Here is a 14678-nt window from a genome sequence, read left to right on the forward strand (position 1 = left end):
AGAGAGAAGCGATCCCAGCAGACTTCAGGGATACTAAATTATCAATCTCTTTTTAAAAAGGTGACAGAACTGGGGGCTCCGCTAGGGGCGCCACGGAAGATGGCCAACAATAGCATCTCTCCAGCTTACACGAAGTAATTTAGAGGTTGAGATGGGAGTAATCATGCTCCCAAAATTCTTCCCGGTGGAAGGGAAGATGCAGTCTCAGCCGCGGCTGCCCACAAACCACCCCTGAGTTCGTAAAGAAGGAGGGGGCAGGGGCACTGGATGGAAAGCCCTCGAGGGAGCTTGGATCTCCTGTACGCTGTTCTGTGAGTGCTCCAAGTTCCATTTCTTAAGATAAAAGATTGGATTTAAGAATTATGGACATGCTTCGAGCGAAGAAAGGATATTTAACCTGCTAATAAAGCCAGCCACTGAGATGACAAGAGTGACAGAGTGGAAGAAAGATAACATCAAAGAATAACATCTAAGCTGGTATGTTGAAATGGAACGGAAAGGAGGGGGGATAAAACTTTTTCTTTTCTTACTACGATACTACCTAACAACCCCGCCCCAGAAGAACCGTCTATATTATACCAAGTGAGATAGGAAAATATAAACTGTGTGGAAATAATAATATTAACTAAAACCTTTGTTCTTTGAAATATTTGGAAGAAGATAAAAGACTCTCCTGTGAAGCACTGTTTAATCGGGATCCACCATTATGAGACAGACTGAGTTGCAGAGATTAATAGTCATAGGGGGAGGCGAGATCTTACTTTGTTATTATATCTGTATTTCAAGTTTGATTTGGCAAACCTCCTCTGGAAAAACTAATGTTTGGTGCAACCTGTCTGAGAAAATTAATGAGCAAACGCCTAGATTTTATTTCATCGGAACTGAGAAAAGATGGCGTCTGCCACCCGAGAAGGACTTTTGGATGGATTCGGCATAAACACCAGTGTGTGAGGACAGACTGCAAATAAAAGACTTAACAGCTGTAAAAAAACCCAAGGAGAGTCATACAAAGTTCACACAGAAGCATATTATTGCTCATTTCAGCTCTCCTGTGGAAACAACTCAGAGGCTATGAAAGAAAAAAGGATAACAACAAGAAGATTTAAAGAAGGAACTATTGGACACTCAAGGCAGTAGAAACATGAGATGATTGGACCCCACTGAACTTGAAGCATGGGAACCCCCAACAAAAAAATTATAATTTGGCAAAATATTTGGACTTTATGATATGTATTTGTACAATTTTGAATATTTAATGTGATTTGATTGGATTGTTAAAATGGAAAACTTAATAAAAATTATTATTATTAAAAAGGTGGCAGAACTGATTGCGGAAACTATCAAGGGATCTCTCTATTAGCTGTGGCCAGCAAAATTCTTGCAAGGATCTTAGCAAACCGTCTTGAAATATACTCAGAGTCGCCAATTGATTTCATGCTCTTTATTCAGCTCATAGTGGTGAGGAGGAATGAATGAAAGTCCCCTCAAAGTATCTGCTTTATATACATTATTTACACAATGGGCTGTACATGATTGGCTAGTTCCGGAATTCTACTGTAAGCCAATCAGGTTGTGGATTCACTTCTATCTGGAGCATGATTGGGTGGTTCCTGCCAACCAATCATACTGCTGCATTGTTCTAGGACCAATCAGACTGCTGCATTCTGAATCCTATTGTTCTAGGACCAATCAGACTGCTGCCTTTTGGATCCTATTGTTCTAGGACCAATCAGACTGCTGCAGTTTGGATCCTATTCGACTCAGTACATAACACGTCTCTTAACATTATCCGAGGTGACCCTTCCTGAATCCCAAAATGGTTTTCAGCCTTCTAGGGGGATAGTGGACATGATTTTCACAGCTCAACAACTTCAGGAAAAATGCAGAGAGCAAAACCAACCTTGGTACTCACACCATGCCGCCAGTTCTAGTGGTGCACCCAGCACCTAAGGGGCTCCCCTTGCTTGCTTATGAGAAGAACTGGTACTGCATTCCATACAAAATGTCTCCAGTGGACTTTTCTGTCATTTACTGGAATAATCAAAACATCTTTCTTTAGCACACCAAATCTCAAACAGTTCTTCAGAGCTTGCACTGGCCATCTTTGACATATCTGCAAGTAAGTGGGAAAATTGTTCCATCGTGACCTAGCTCTTTGGCCATTATCACCCTGGAGGCAAGAAAGGCATCTATTATGTGGTCATGTATCCAGTTTGATCCTTTCAGTGTGTTTATGTCATAGTCATACACACAGATGTTGCCAACTGAACCCACAAGTCCCATGGTTTGTAGACTGAGTGTGGGGAAGATATAGTTGTGCCATGGGGGAACTGATGTACAAATCAGTGATTTGTCCAAACACTTCTCACTGTGTTGAGAATATGGGGCTGCTATCAAAAGAATCAATATTGGTCACCGTCAAATCCTCTTTCCCACTTTCTGAGGTTCATAGAATCATAGAATCATAGAGTTGGAAGAGACCACAAGGGCCATCAAGTCCAACCCACTGCCAAGCAGGAAACACCATCAGGTTGAGTGCTTTCCAGGGGTCTCATAGTCGGTGATCTTAAGGAGTCCAACCCCTCAGCAGCCTGCACTGAATCAGATGCTGGAGCTACTGTTATCTTTTCCTGCAGTCTGGGGAACTTTCTTCCTGATCTATGGTAACAAGTCCTGGATGATGGACGTGCACACAATGTCCTGTACGGACTGCGCATGCATGGTAGACCGTATGGACGCTGCGCATGCGGTAGCCCGTATGGTTGCCAGGAGAGTGGCAGTCCGTACAGCCTGTACGGACGCCGTGAGAGGGGCTGCCTGTACGGACCCTACGTGAGCAGCAGCCTGTACAGTCGCCCCGAGAGCAGCTGCCCGTACGGCCCATACGGTCGCTGCGAGAGGGGCTGCCTATACAGTTGCCGCAAGAGTGGCAGCCCACACAGACGCTGCACAAGCGGCAGCCAGTACAGTGACCGTACTGTCACCCTCCCCCCAGCGTGGCACCCTGGGGCACCACCACCCCGCTGCCCCTTCGTATGCCCCTGCAGCCAATCAAATGTACTATGAACAATCTGAAGTCTCCATCTAGTTGGTTTGATAATTTACATTCACAGGTAAGATCATCACAATCTCTGCCTTGGATATTCTTGAAGTTTAACAGCGTCAAAAATTTCCAGGTGCAGTTCTTCACAATGGAAGCTATGGATATGAATGTCATTTTAATACAATGTTCTTGCTAATGCAGAACCATTTCAGATAGAGTTTTTATTTTGGTCATACCATGGACATTGGTGTGATCTTACAATGCAATTTGGTGGAGTCCATTTAACAATCATGACGATCAGTGGCGTAGCGTGGGGGGTGCAGGGGGGGCCGGCCACACCGGGCGCAACATCTAGGGGTTAGGGTTAGGGGGCGCAAATCCACAGGTTAGGGGGCGCAAATTACTTGCCTTGCCCAGGGTGCTGACAACCCACGCTACGCCACTGATGACGATCCATGAGGATCAAAGTATTTAATATAGTGTTTGTTCCTTGGCTGTGCTCTGTGGTTTTTGTGGTTCATTTTGTGGTCATATACATCATATGTGATCTGATAGTGATTTCAGGGTGACCAAACATAAAAAACCTAAAGATCCATGAGAATCTTTTTACAGCATGGCAGTGCCCCAAAGTGATCTGGCCATGAGCAGCATAGGTGGTTGGGTAATGAATATTGGGCGACCCAGAAAACTGTGGATCCGTAAATTATAAATATATATATATATTCAATTTTATAAGGATAGGGAAGTACAGAAAAGGAAAAGGGATAGGGGATAGATAGATAGATTAGAAATTTAAAAGACCTATAAAGATTATCAAAACCTACAAAGTACTGATGATGATGATGATGATGATGATAATAATAATAATAATAATAATAATATATTTGTACCCTGCCCATCTGGCTGGGTTTCCCCAGCAACTCTGGGTGGCTTCCAAAGAAATGAAATAAAAATACATTAAAGTCACACATTAAAAACGTCCCTAAACTGGGCTGCCTTCTAAATGTCTTCTAAAGATGTCTTCTAAATGTTAGGTAGTTGTTTATCTCTTTGACATCTAATGGGAGGACATTCCACAGGGTGGGCGCCACTACCAAGAAGGTCCTCTGCCTGGTTCCTTGTCACTTTGCTTCTCACAATGAGGGAACCACCAGAAGGCCCTTGGTGCTGGACATCAGGGTCTGGGCAGAACGATGGGGGTGGAGACGCTCCTTCAGGTCTACTGGGCTGAGGCCGTTTAGGGCTTTAAACGTCTGCACCAACACTTTGAATTGTGCTCGGAAATGTACTGGGAGCCAATGTAAGTCTTTCAGGACATGTGTTATATGGTCTCAGTGGCCACTCCCAGTCACCAGACTAGCTGCCGTGTTCTGGATTAGTTGTAGTTTCCAGGGCCACCTTCAAAGGCAGCACCACGTAGAGCGCATTGCAGTAGTCCAAGCGGGAGATAACAAGAGCATGCACCACTCTGGTGAGACAGTCTCCGGGCAGGTAGGGTCTCAGCCTGCGTACCAGATGGAGCTGGTAGACAGCTGCCCTGGATACAGAATTGACCTGTGCCTCCATGGACAGCTGTGAGTCCAAAATGACTCCCAGGCTGTGCATCTGGTCCTTCATGCCAGCCCACCCCCTGTCCCCCAAGAACAGTACTTCCGTATTGTCAGGATTCAACCTCAATCCATTAGCTGCCATCCATCCTCCAACCGCCTCCAAGCACTCACACAGGACCTTCACCGCCTTCACTGGTTCTGAGTTGAAAGAGAGGTAGAGCTGGGTATCATCCGCATATTGATGGACACCGAGCCCAAACCCCCTGATGATCTCTCCCAGCAGCTTCATGTAGATGTTAAAAAGCATGGAGGGGAGGACAGAACCCCGAGGCACCCCACAAATAAGGGCACAGGGGTCTGAACACTCATCCCCCCCCCACTTTCTGGACACAGCCCAGGAGGAAGGAGTGGAATCACTGAATAACAGTGCCCTCAGCTCCCAGCTCCTCTAGACGGTCCAGAAGGATGTTATGATCGATTGTATCAAAAGCCGCTGAGAGATCCAGCAGAACTAGGAAACAGCTCTCATCTTTGTCCCTAGCCCACCAGAGATAATCAACCAGCGTGACCAAGGCAGTTTCAGTCCCATGATGAGGCCTGAATCCCAATTGGAAGGGATCCAAATGGTCCGCATCCTCCAGGCGAGCCTGGAGTTGTTCAGCAACCACCCGCTCAATCACCTTGCCCAAGAATGGAAGATTTGAGACTGGGCGATAGTTGGCCATACTGGCCGGATTTAAAGATGTTTTTTTAAGAAGCGGTTTAATGACCGCCTCTTTCAGCAGGTCTGGGAATGCTCCCTCACAGAGGGAAGCATTCACCACCCTGCAGAGCCCATCGCCCAGCCCTTCCCGGCTTGCTTTTATTAGCCAGGATGGGCAAGGATCAAGGAGACAGGTGGTTGGTTTCACGCATCCAAGCAGCCTGTCCCCATTCTCGGGGGTAACGGATTGAAATTGATTCCATGCAACTTGACCAGACAGGGCTCTAGCACTCTCCCGCCCTGGCCCTGTTCCCACGGTGGTGTCTAACTCCTTCCGAATATGAGCGACTTTATCTGCAAAAAAATTATCATGCAAAAAGTGTGAGGATCCATGAGGATCCGTGCTTCAAAACCACGTTTTGGGGCCATGGTATGGCCAGGAAGCCGTGGATCCATGATTTTTGTGGTGCAGGCTGTGCCCCTGGCCATGATGTTTGATCTGATGGTGACTTTGGGCTGATCTAGTGCAAAAATCATGAGGATCCATGAGGATCCGTGTTTTTAACCATGTTTTTGCACCATTGCGGCACCACGAAACAGTGGACGCGTGATTTTTTTGGTTCTGCCTACAGACTAAGATGTGGTCTACAGTATCATGGTATTTTTATTTTGTTTCAATATAAAAATCATATGAATTCATGAGGATCCATCCCTCGGATCCATGTTTTTGTGGTGCTGCAGCACGGCAAAGTGTTGGATCCACGTTTTTTATAGTACGTTTGTAGGCGTGCCTTCCAGGTGTGATTTGACACTGCATTTGTTGGAGTAATTTATAAAAAAGTGGAGGATCCATGAGGATCCGTGTAGATCCGCCTTTTACCCAGACCCCTGGAGAAGAATCAATGACCCTGAGACCTTCTGTATGCAAAACATGGACATTACCAATGAGCTATGGGTCCTTGCTTGTATGCTGAAGCATAGGACTTCTTCAACTTTTGGGGGTCAGCATGAAAATGTGACCTTTTATGGTGCACATGAGCCTTTTTTCTCCAGGGACAAGTCAAGACTAGCCCACTGTCTACTTTTATCAAGCAGGTTCTAGGCCTGAGGTGGGGAACTTCTGGCCCCTCCCGACAGGGGCAAAACAAGGCTTTACTTCACCCTGGTCAAAGACCCAGTTTGGCACCCCACCCACCCACATTTACGTACACAAAGACACACACACAGGCTGGGAACCTCAATGGTGCACTTCTGGAGGGATCACTTGGGGGGGGGGACTGGCTAGTACCCACCCCCAACTTCCCCCACCCCGCTGGTAGCTAAGGCACTTCCTCCAGATGTTGTTGGATTCCAACTCCCATCAGCCCCAACCAGCAAAACCCAATGGTCAGGGATTATAGGAATTGTGGCCCAGCACCACCTGAAAGCCCATAGGTTCCCCACTCAGCAGCAGTTTTGCAATTGTGCGATTGTAACAGATAGTGCAGCTGGCCCTGAGGGTTTCTGTTTGGTATGGAGGGTTTATGTCCAGCACTGCCCACTCCTGGAAGTGTGTAGTGCTTTTCAACTGATGTGCAAAGGGGACATGCAATTAGTGAGGTTATTTTGCAAGCCTGTTTACAAGCTGCATCATATGGAGCCGTTTCCATGTAAAGGACAAAGCGCTATCTGTGTGCTCACATGCATCTAGATTAAGTGAACTAATTAGTGTGATAAGAATGAAATCTCCAGTGGGAGAAGGAAAAAGGTAAATTCAATATCAGTTCATTTAGCGATAAGAGAATGGGGGGGGGGGAGGGAATTTATAAGGCAATTCTGTGGTTAAATTTATGGTGAATAACATTGAAAACAGATCTTGTTGTTGGTTAAAAACCTAAAGCACTTTCTCGGTGTATGCAAACATTCAAAACACACTTAGGTTCATTTGAGCAGCTTAGTGTAGATCTGGTACAGCAATTGTCTGCTGCAGTGCAGATTGCCTAGTGATAAATATGCTGTTTGCTTGTGTGGGATGTAAACACAGGAGCAGTCAATGACAACATTCCTAGAATGTACATGTTAGAACATGGGGAGGGATGTCAGTCCAGCAAGCAGGTAAACTTACTGGGACGGACTTCCTCCGCATATGACCAGAGGTGGGTGTGGCCTCACCTGTGCAGGTAAATGATAAAAGCACAGGGCAGGCAGCCATATCTCTCTCTCTGCCATCTTCCTTCGATGAGGAAACATCTAAGGATGCTCTCTTGGCTCCCAGCCAAGAGAGGAGATAAAGACTATTGAAATATACTCAGAGTCGCAAAGTGATTTCATGCTCTTTATTCAGCTCATAGTGGTGAGGAGGAATGAATGAATGTCCCCTCAAAGTATCTGCTTTATATACATTATTTACACAATGGGCTGCACATGATTGGCTAATTCTGGAATTCTACTGTAAGCCAATCAGGTTGTGGATTCACTTCTATCTGGAGCATGATTGGGTGGTTCCTGCCAACCAATCATACTGCTGCATTGTTCTAGGACCAATCAGACTGCTGCAATTTGGATCCTATTGTTCTAGGACCAATCAGACTGCTGCAGTTTGGATCCTATTCAACTCAGTACATAACAACTATCTTGCTACAAGATAGATTCTGAGTGTATCTTACCTTTTTTAAGCTGTCTGCCTTCTGGGGTCGCAACATGGAGCAACATGGAGGAAAGTAAGACACAGGTACACCTACACAGAATGGGCCAAACTTGAATGAATGCATGTATTTGTTACAGTAAATTTACCTTTCCGCTTTATCATCACTGGGGTCATATGCACTTACTGGAACAGATAACTCCAGTTGAAAGTTTTTTTTTTTTTAAGAGATCTGGAAGATCAGGGAAGGGAAACCTCAGGCGCCAGGGCAGAATGTCTCCACAATGAGCATATTGCAAAAGAAGTTATCAGAGCATGGAGTTCAGTGGTCAAGACATCTCTGTCCAAAAGAGGTTGTAGCTGGTGAACCTACTGGAGCTGAAAAAGGCACTCCTAGCCACTGAAGTCATCTGAGGCTCCAATGACCGTGTTAAATCCAGGAATATCTCCAAGCTCCTTCCAGGGGAGTGCAACTGCATCCAGGGCAGGCCGTCTCCCCACCTCTTAGACATGAGAAATGGGGACACGCAACACCTCTGTCTTTTCAAGATTCTGCTTCTGTTTATTGGCCCACATCCAGCACATCACTGCCTTTAAGCACTGGTCTAACATCTCAACCACCTCTCCTGTTTCAGATAGAACAGAGAGCCACAGCTAGGTATGATCTGTATATTGATGGCACTTTGCTCCAAATTTGTGACACCAAGAATCAGATGCCTGAGGTGACCACTATGTCCAATGGTAGGACTGGCTGCTGGGGTGCGGCAACAGTAAGTAAAAAGGCTGCCTATTTAGTTGGTATCATTCATGAATAATACTACAGTATGTTGCAATTCTGAAGAGAAGCCCATGTGGTTTGCTAATCCCTCATCTCCATAACAAACGACCCCTGATTCATTCATGTTAAGCTGTTGGCAGAAATCAAAAGTATAACAGGAATACATTTTCACCCTCATGAAAGAAAGAACTAGCAGTGGAAAATCATGTCTTGACCCTTCTTATATGTGGTTTGCAATCTATGTTCAATACATCTGATTCTTGGGAGCCAGGGTTGCTGTCACTCAAAATGATGGCACATGCCTCTGCTGGTATTAAGGCATATTATAAACTAGGGGAGGCAAAGCAATCTAAAAGTTACAGTGGACAAATAGTAGGAAGCAGCTGTTGCCTTCATGCTTCTGACTTCCCAGAAAGCTTTGGCTGGAAATAGAATGGACCATCAATGATGATATCACTTCCTCCTTGTGATACGCAAATTCCTAATCCAGGGATGGGGAAACCTGTGGCTTTCCTCATGTTGTTGGACTTTAAATTATATCCATCCCAGCCAAGATGGCCAGTGGTCAAGGATGGTTGGAATTGCAGTATGATGGCAAACATTTGATGGAAAACAGGTTACCTACCCGTATCTTAATCTATTCTCAATATGATCATCATGGTAGATGTGAGAAGAGCCTGTGAGTTTTGATTCTTTGAGCATGGCAAGTTGATCGTATGCAAACACTGCCATGCAGAAAATATAATTTTGCTGGGAACCATGAGAAATAAGACTTCTTAATGCATACAGAAAATTAAATAAAGTATAGAGGCATGGTTGGTGCACCATAGAGTGGAAACCAAAGACAGTTTATCAAGCAACCTCTATAGGCTAAAGTGCCATGGTTAGGAGAATAGGCTCATAGTCTTTAATCAGAGTTATTTTAGAACACAGTGTCTCTCAATCAGTTGGAAAGAACAAAATGATTGTGTTCTCTTTTTTTATTAAATGCAAAATACTTGGGACAGCAATGGCCCCATTGTCTGGCCTTTGGCAGATTTCAGGCTTTGAATGAGTAGAACATGAGAAAGTGTGTGCCTCTTTGTATAAGTGTAAGTGTAAAGGTACCCCTGCCCATACGGGCCAGTCTTGACAGACTCTGGGGTTGTGCGCCCATCTCACTTAAGAGGCCAGGGGCCAGCGCTGTCCGGAGACACTTCCGAGTCACGTGGCCAGCGTGACATCGCTGCTCTGGCGAGCCAGAGCCGCACACGGAAATGCCGTTTACCTTCCCGCTGGTAAGCGGTCCCTATTTATCTACTTGCACCTGGAGGTGCTTTCGAACTGCTAGGTTGGCAGGCGCTGGGACCGAGCAGCGGGAGCGCACCCCGCCGCAGGGATTCGAACCGCCGACCTTTCGATCGGCAAGTCCTAGGCGCTGAGGCTTTAACCCACAGCGCCACCTGCGTCCCTATATAAGTGTAACCCATGAGAAAATATAATACATGAATCAGAAAGGTGGAGTCTCGGTTTGCTCAGAACTCTTACATCCTTCAGGCTAGCCCTGTTCACCTAAGCAGGTTTAAGAATTCAATATATGCTTACTACCCATTTTTCAGAATGGTGTTAGAAAAATTATCCCAGGCTGTTTAAAGTATATAAGAGGTCTGGTTATTTCACAGTGGGCAGGGATCTAGTGAAGCCTGTGACCGAGATACAGACAATCAATAGCAATTTTCATGCTGACAAAATATAGGCACCTGCTAGAGAACTTAAGCTGCTGGAATTATATCATCTATCTCTATTTGTTTTTCAAGAGTGCTGTAGAACTTAATGATCAAATATAAGGCAGTAACCTTCAGGGAATGTGTGGCGTCATTTTGCAAAAGAAAATGGTATTTTATTACCAATCCATTTCAGGCAAAAGGGGATAGGGGAAAAAGTAACTCACAACCCCAGCATGTTAATTCCACACAAAATCCCTTATCTAATCAGAAGAGGTCCTTACTTCACCCTAGTAACCAAAATCAAGAGCCATCTATTGACACCACTGAAGAGCTTTTTCACATTAATGCTGACTGCCGTGGGAAGAATCAGCTATTGGAATAATTCCAGGAAATTCTGTATTTTTGTGAGGTTTTTATTTTATTTTTATTTTTTAAAAAGAGACTGGTATTTCATCCCAGCAAAATTATATATAAGCAGACAAAATACTGATCCTCAAAATACAAATAATACAGCTACTGGTAACACATATGCGGTACCCAAAATCTTGCTGGCACACAATCTGTAAATTTCCTTCCATAATAAATAATACTGATGTTTGTGGAAGTGAAAGGCAGAAAGCACATTTTGCATAATACAAATTATCTGTATTGTAGAAAGTATGACTGCTATTAACTGCTATGTGTGGGTGGAGAAAAGGAGTCTCAGTTCAATAAAAGGAGGGTTGGTAAAATAATTTTGTAGTCTCATTGGTTCATGCTTTAGTTGAGGGGCTCCCAAACTGTTGTCTGTGAATCACCAGTGTTTTGCGAGCTTCATTCCTGTTGTCTGTGGCATTTCTGTGGATTTGTGGTTGAAGGCAGAAGATGGCACATCCATCACGTCAAATATCCATACTCATTTCAATTGTATTTTTATTGCTTATTTTCATTCTTTTATATTGCATTTTATTGTATTTGAAATCAAAATCATCAAGTCATCTGCCAAGAGCCTCAGCAGTCTTCAAGTGGTCAACAGAAGGGAAAAGTTTGGGAACCACTGTTCTAGTTACCACCAGATTAGATGACGATGATGTGCTGTACAAAAGACTGTCCTTGAAGTTCTAATGTTTCTTAGAACCTGCCTGCGTTCTCTCTCTCCTCTCACACAAACGAACTGTTTTCAGTACTATGGCTGGGTACTGCACAGAGTTTGGCCATTGCATCCAAGATCTGGAGTAGCCTCGTGCTTTTAGACAGTCAGCAGACAGTTTTTCACTTTGGTGAGCTTTTGCAAATTATTTCCATTAAGTTGATTTTACACTAATGCTTCCTTTTTAGCTGGTTGTGATATGTGTTGTTATTTGTATTATTTATGTATTACCTTAGTTCTCTTGTTTTGCAACTTGCCTTGAGAAAGGTGGGAAATACATTTTGAGCACCATTTTTAAAAAGCTGCTTCTGAAAGATGATTGAGAGAAAAATCTGATTTTTGAAATTTTTAAGAGGGAAATTTGGCTTTGGATAGAATACATTCTTTGGAGTACATTTGCCACTTAACATAAGTAAAATTACAGCACCACACTTATTTATTAGGTATCGAAATGTGGTTTGCATGGGTGGCCTTGTTTCTGCAGCTGATAATCATTCTATTTCTGTTTCTGGTTCCAAACAGGACTTCAGTATGGATAGAGACCTCAAAGATTACAGCAACAGGACACTTGCCACAGAGAACAACTCAGCCCCTTCCAAGGGCTCCCATTTTCCTACCTGGGAAGACTATAAAAACAGCGTAGATGACATTCAGTACTTCCTGATTGGGCTTTACACTTTCATCAGCCTCGCTGGCTTCATAGGAAACCTGCTGATCCTCATGGCTCTAATGAAGTGCAAGCAAAAAACCATAATAAACTTCCTCATTGGCAACTTAGCCTTTTCTGACATACTAGTGGTGGTCTTCTGCTCTCCCTTCACCTTGACCTCAGTTCTACTTGATCAGTGGATGTTTGGCGAAGTCATGTGCCATGTAATGCCTTTCCTCCAATGTGTGTCTGTCCTGCTGTCCACCTGGATGCTGATTTCCATTGCTGTGGTCAGGTACCGTTTGATCCGCCACCCTCTTTCTAGTAACCTGACTCTGAGACACGGCTGCTACCTCATTTTCGCCATCTGGACTCTTGGCTTAGCCATTTGCTCCCCTCTGCTTGTTTTCCACAAGCTCGAAGATCTCCACCTGGAAGCACTGAAAAGCAAGCGCTTGTGTGTGGAGTCTTGGCCATCTACGTGCTACAGGGTTGCATTCACTATTTCCTTGTTGCTCATGCAGTACATTTTGCCTTTGGTTTGCCTCACCGTCAGTCACACCAGAGTCTGCAGGTCCGTAAGTTCCAGATTGTCAGGCAAAGAAAACAAACTGGAAGAGAACGAGATGATAAACTTAACCCTCCATGCACCCAAGAGCCAGGGGCCTCAGGGACAGCTCTCTAGCTCTGAGAGGTGGAGTTATACTTTGGTTAGGAAACATCGGAGGAGGTACAGCAAAAAGACAGCTAGCGTGGTGCCAGCAATATTAAGGCACCATCGGGGCAATACTTCTGGGGATCTCCCTGAAACATCAGGGACAGAAAGAAGTCAGCTTTCATCCAGCAAATTCATCCCAGGGATTCCCATCTGCTTTGAGGTGAAACCAGAGAGTTCTGAAACACAGGATGGGATTACAATAGCCCGATCCACCACTCGGATTAGGAAAAGGTCTCGGAAGGTTTTCTGCCGACTGACGGTGCTGATCATAGTTTTTGCAGTCAGTTGGATGCCTCTTCACGTTTTCCACGTTGTAACAGATTTTAATGGCAATCTCATCTCAAACAAGCATTTTAAATTGGTGTACTGTATTTGTCATTTGCTGGGCATGATGTCCTGCTGTTTAAATCCCATTCTATATGGATTTCTTAATAACGGCATAAAAGCTGATTTGATGGCCCTTATTCCATGCTTACAATTATCATAAAACTGCTGTAAATGGAACAATAAATCTCAAATTATTATCCTCACAGGTTCAAACTGTGAAACATATCATCTGACTGCTTGCAGGAATGCGTTACGGAAAGTTCCTGTTGGCCATTTAATGTGACAAAGGTTAACTCAGTGGTTGGATGATTTGATAACACTTCTCAGTTTGTAAACATGCCAGGTGTCAAGGTTTGACTGGTCAATCTACAGTCCTCTCATCATTCCCTCTATGACAACCACTCATGTCAGATTTTCTTTCAGGAGGCATCTATTCGATGTACAAAAGAAACAGACCGTTTTCAATATGTACACTATGGGTGGCATCCAGCAAAGTATTTCTGGTAGTGCAAGGATTCTGACCTGTGCAAGGGAACTTCCCCTCCCTCTACCCATAAACCCCATGCTCCCCCAATCTGCTCCAGAGGGTTGGGGGAATCCCCTGGACAGATTTAGAGGATGCTCAAAGAGAAGAAAACAGAGGGGAAGGTCTCCTTTGTTGTCAAAAATCCTTGTGTCAGGAGCAGCACTGTGTTGGATGCTACCAGGGCTTTTTTTCACCAGAACTCACTTCCTGCACTTCTCAGGTGTGCGCCATTGCCATTATAAGAGAACAAGAGAGGCGTTCATGGTGAGTCCCGGAACCTCTCTTTCTAGAAAAATATCACTGGATGCTACCTTATAAGCAGAAATGCAATATTGAAACGCAGTTCCACAAAGTTCCTTCTAAAGCTGCTTTAACATCATGTCAAAGATATCTAGATTGCAAATTTTGCTAGCAGATACTTAAAACAATGTATTGTCATGTGGTAACAATCAAATATTAAGAACAATGTATCATTGTCATGAGTGAACCCATTGCTCTTTAGGCAATATTTCTTTTTAAATAAATTGTTGGCTTCTGTGTGGATGGAATAAATAAGGCAATTTCTTTATTGCTTGATATAAACAATTTCTATTTTAAGAAACTGGATGCTATTGGATAAACCTGGTTGAAAAGAAGCTTGTGCATACATGATGACTTTCTGTTGTTTAGTACTACTGAATCAGAGTTTTTGGCTCTAGAAGCTTCCAATCTAAATAAGACAATAGAGGGAAGGAAGAGACAATGATAAGAAAGAACCAGCATTACATTTTAGTACATACCCATGTTGTGTATATTGAGGGCTGTCTTAACTAAGTCATACTCAGAGTAGATCCACTGAAGTCCATGGACCTAAGTTACTCATGTCCTTTAATTTCAATGGGTATTCTGTGAGTAGGATTAATGTGGGATGCAAGCTACGCTTTAGA

The 14678-nt window shown here is 44.0% G+C and overlaps 1 protein-coding gene across 2 annotated transcripts in view; it reads left to right on the forward strand.

The window, feature by feature from the left end:
* The window catches only part of NPY5R (neuropeptide Y receptor Y5), a 38093-nt gene extending 23843 nt beyond the window's left edge, over positions 1-14250 (forward strand). For both annotated transcript variants that reach the window (XM_079991421.1, XM_079991420.1), the window contains exon 2: positions 12055-14250. In XM_079991421.1, coding sequence (XP_079847547.1) covers positions 12064-13386 — 1323 coding nt within the window. In that variant the 5' untranslated portion in view covers positions 12055-12063 and the 3' untranslated portion in view covers positions 13387-14250. The remainder of the gene's footprint in view (positions 1-12054) is intronic.
* The last annotated feature ends 428 nt before the right edge of the window (positions 14251-14678 follow it).

This window comes from Podarcis cretensis, assembly GCF_951804945.1.
Source record: "Podarcis cretensis genome assembly, chromosome: 9".
Classification (NCBI taxonomy): domain Eukaryota; kingdom Metazoa; phylum Chordata; class Lepidosauria; order Squamata; family Lacertidae; genus Podarcis; species Podarcis cretensis.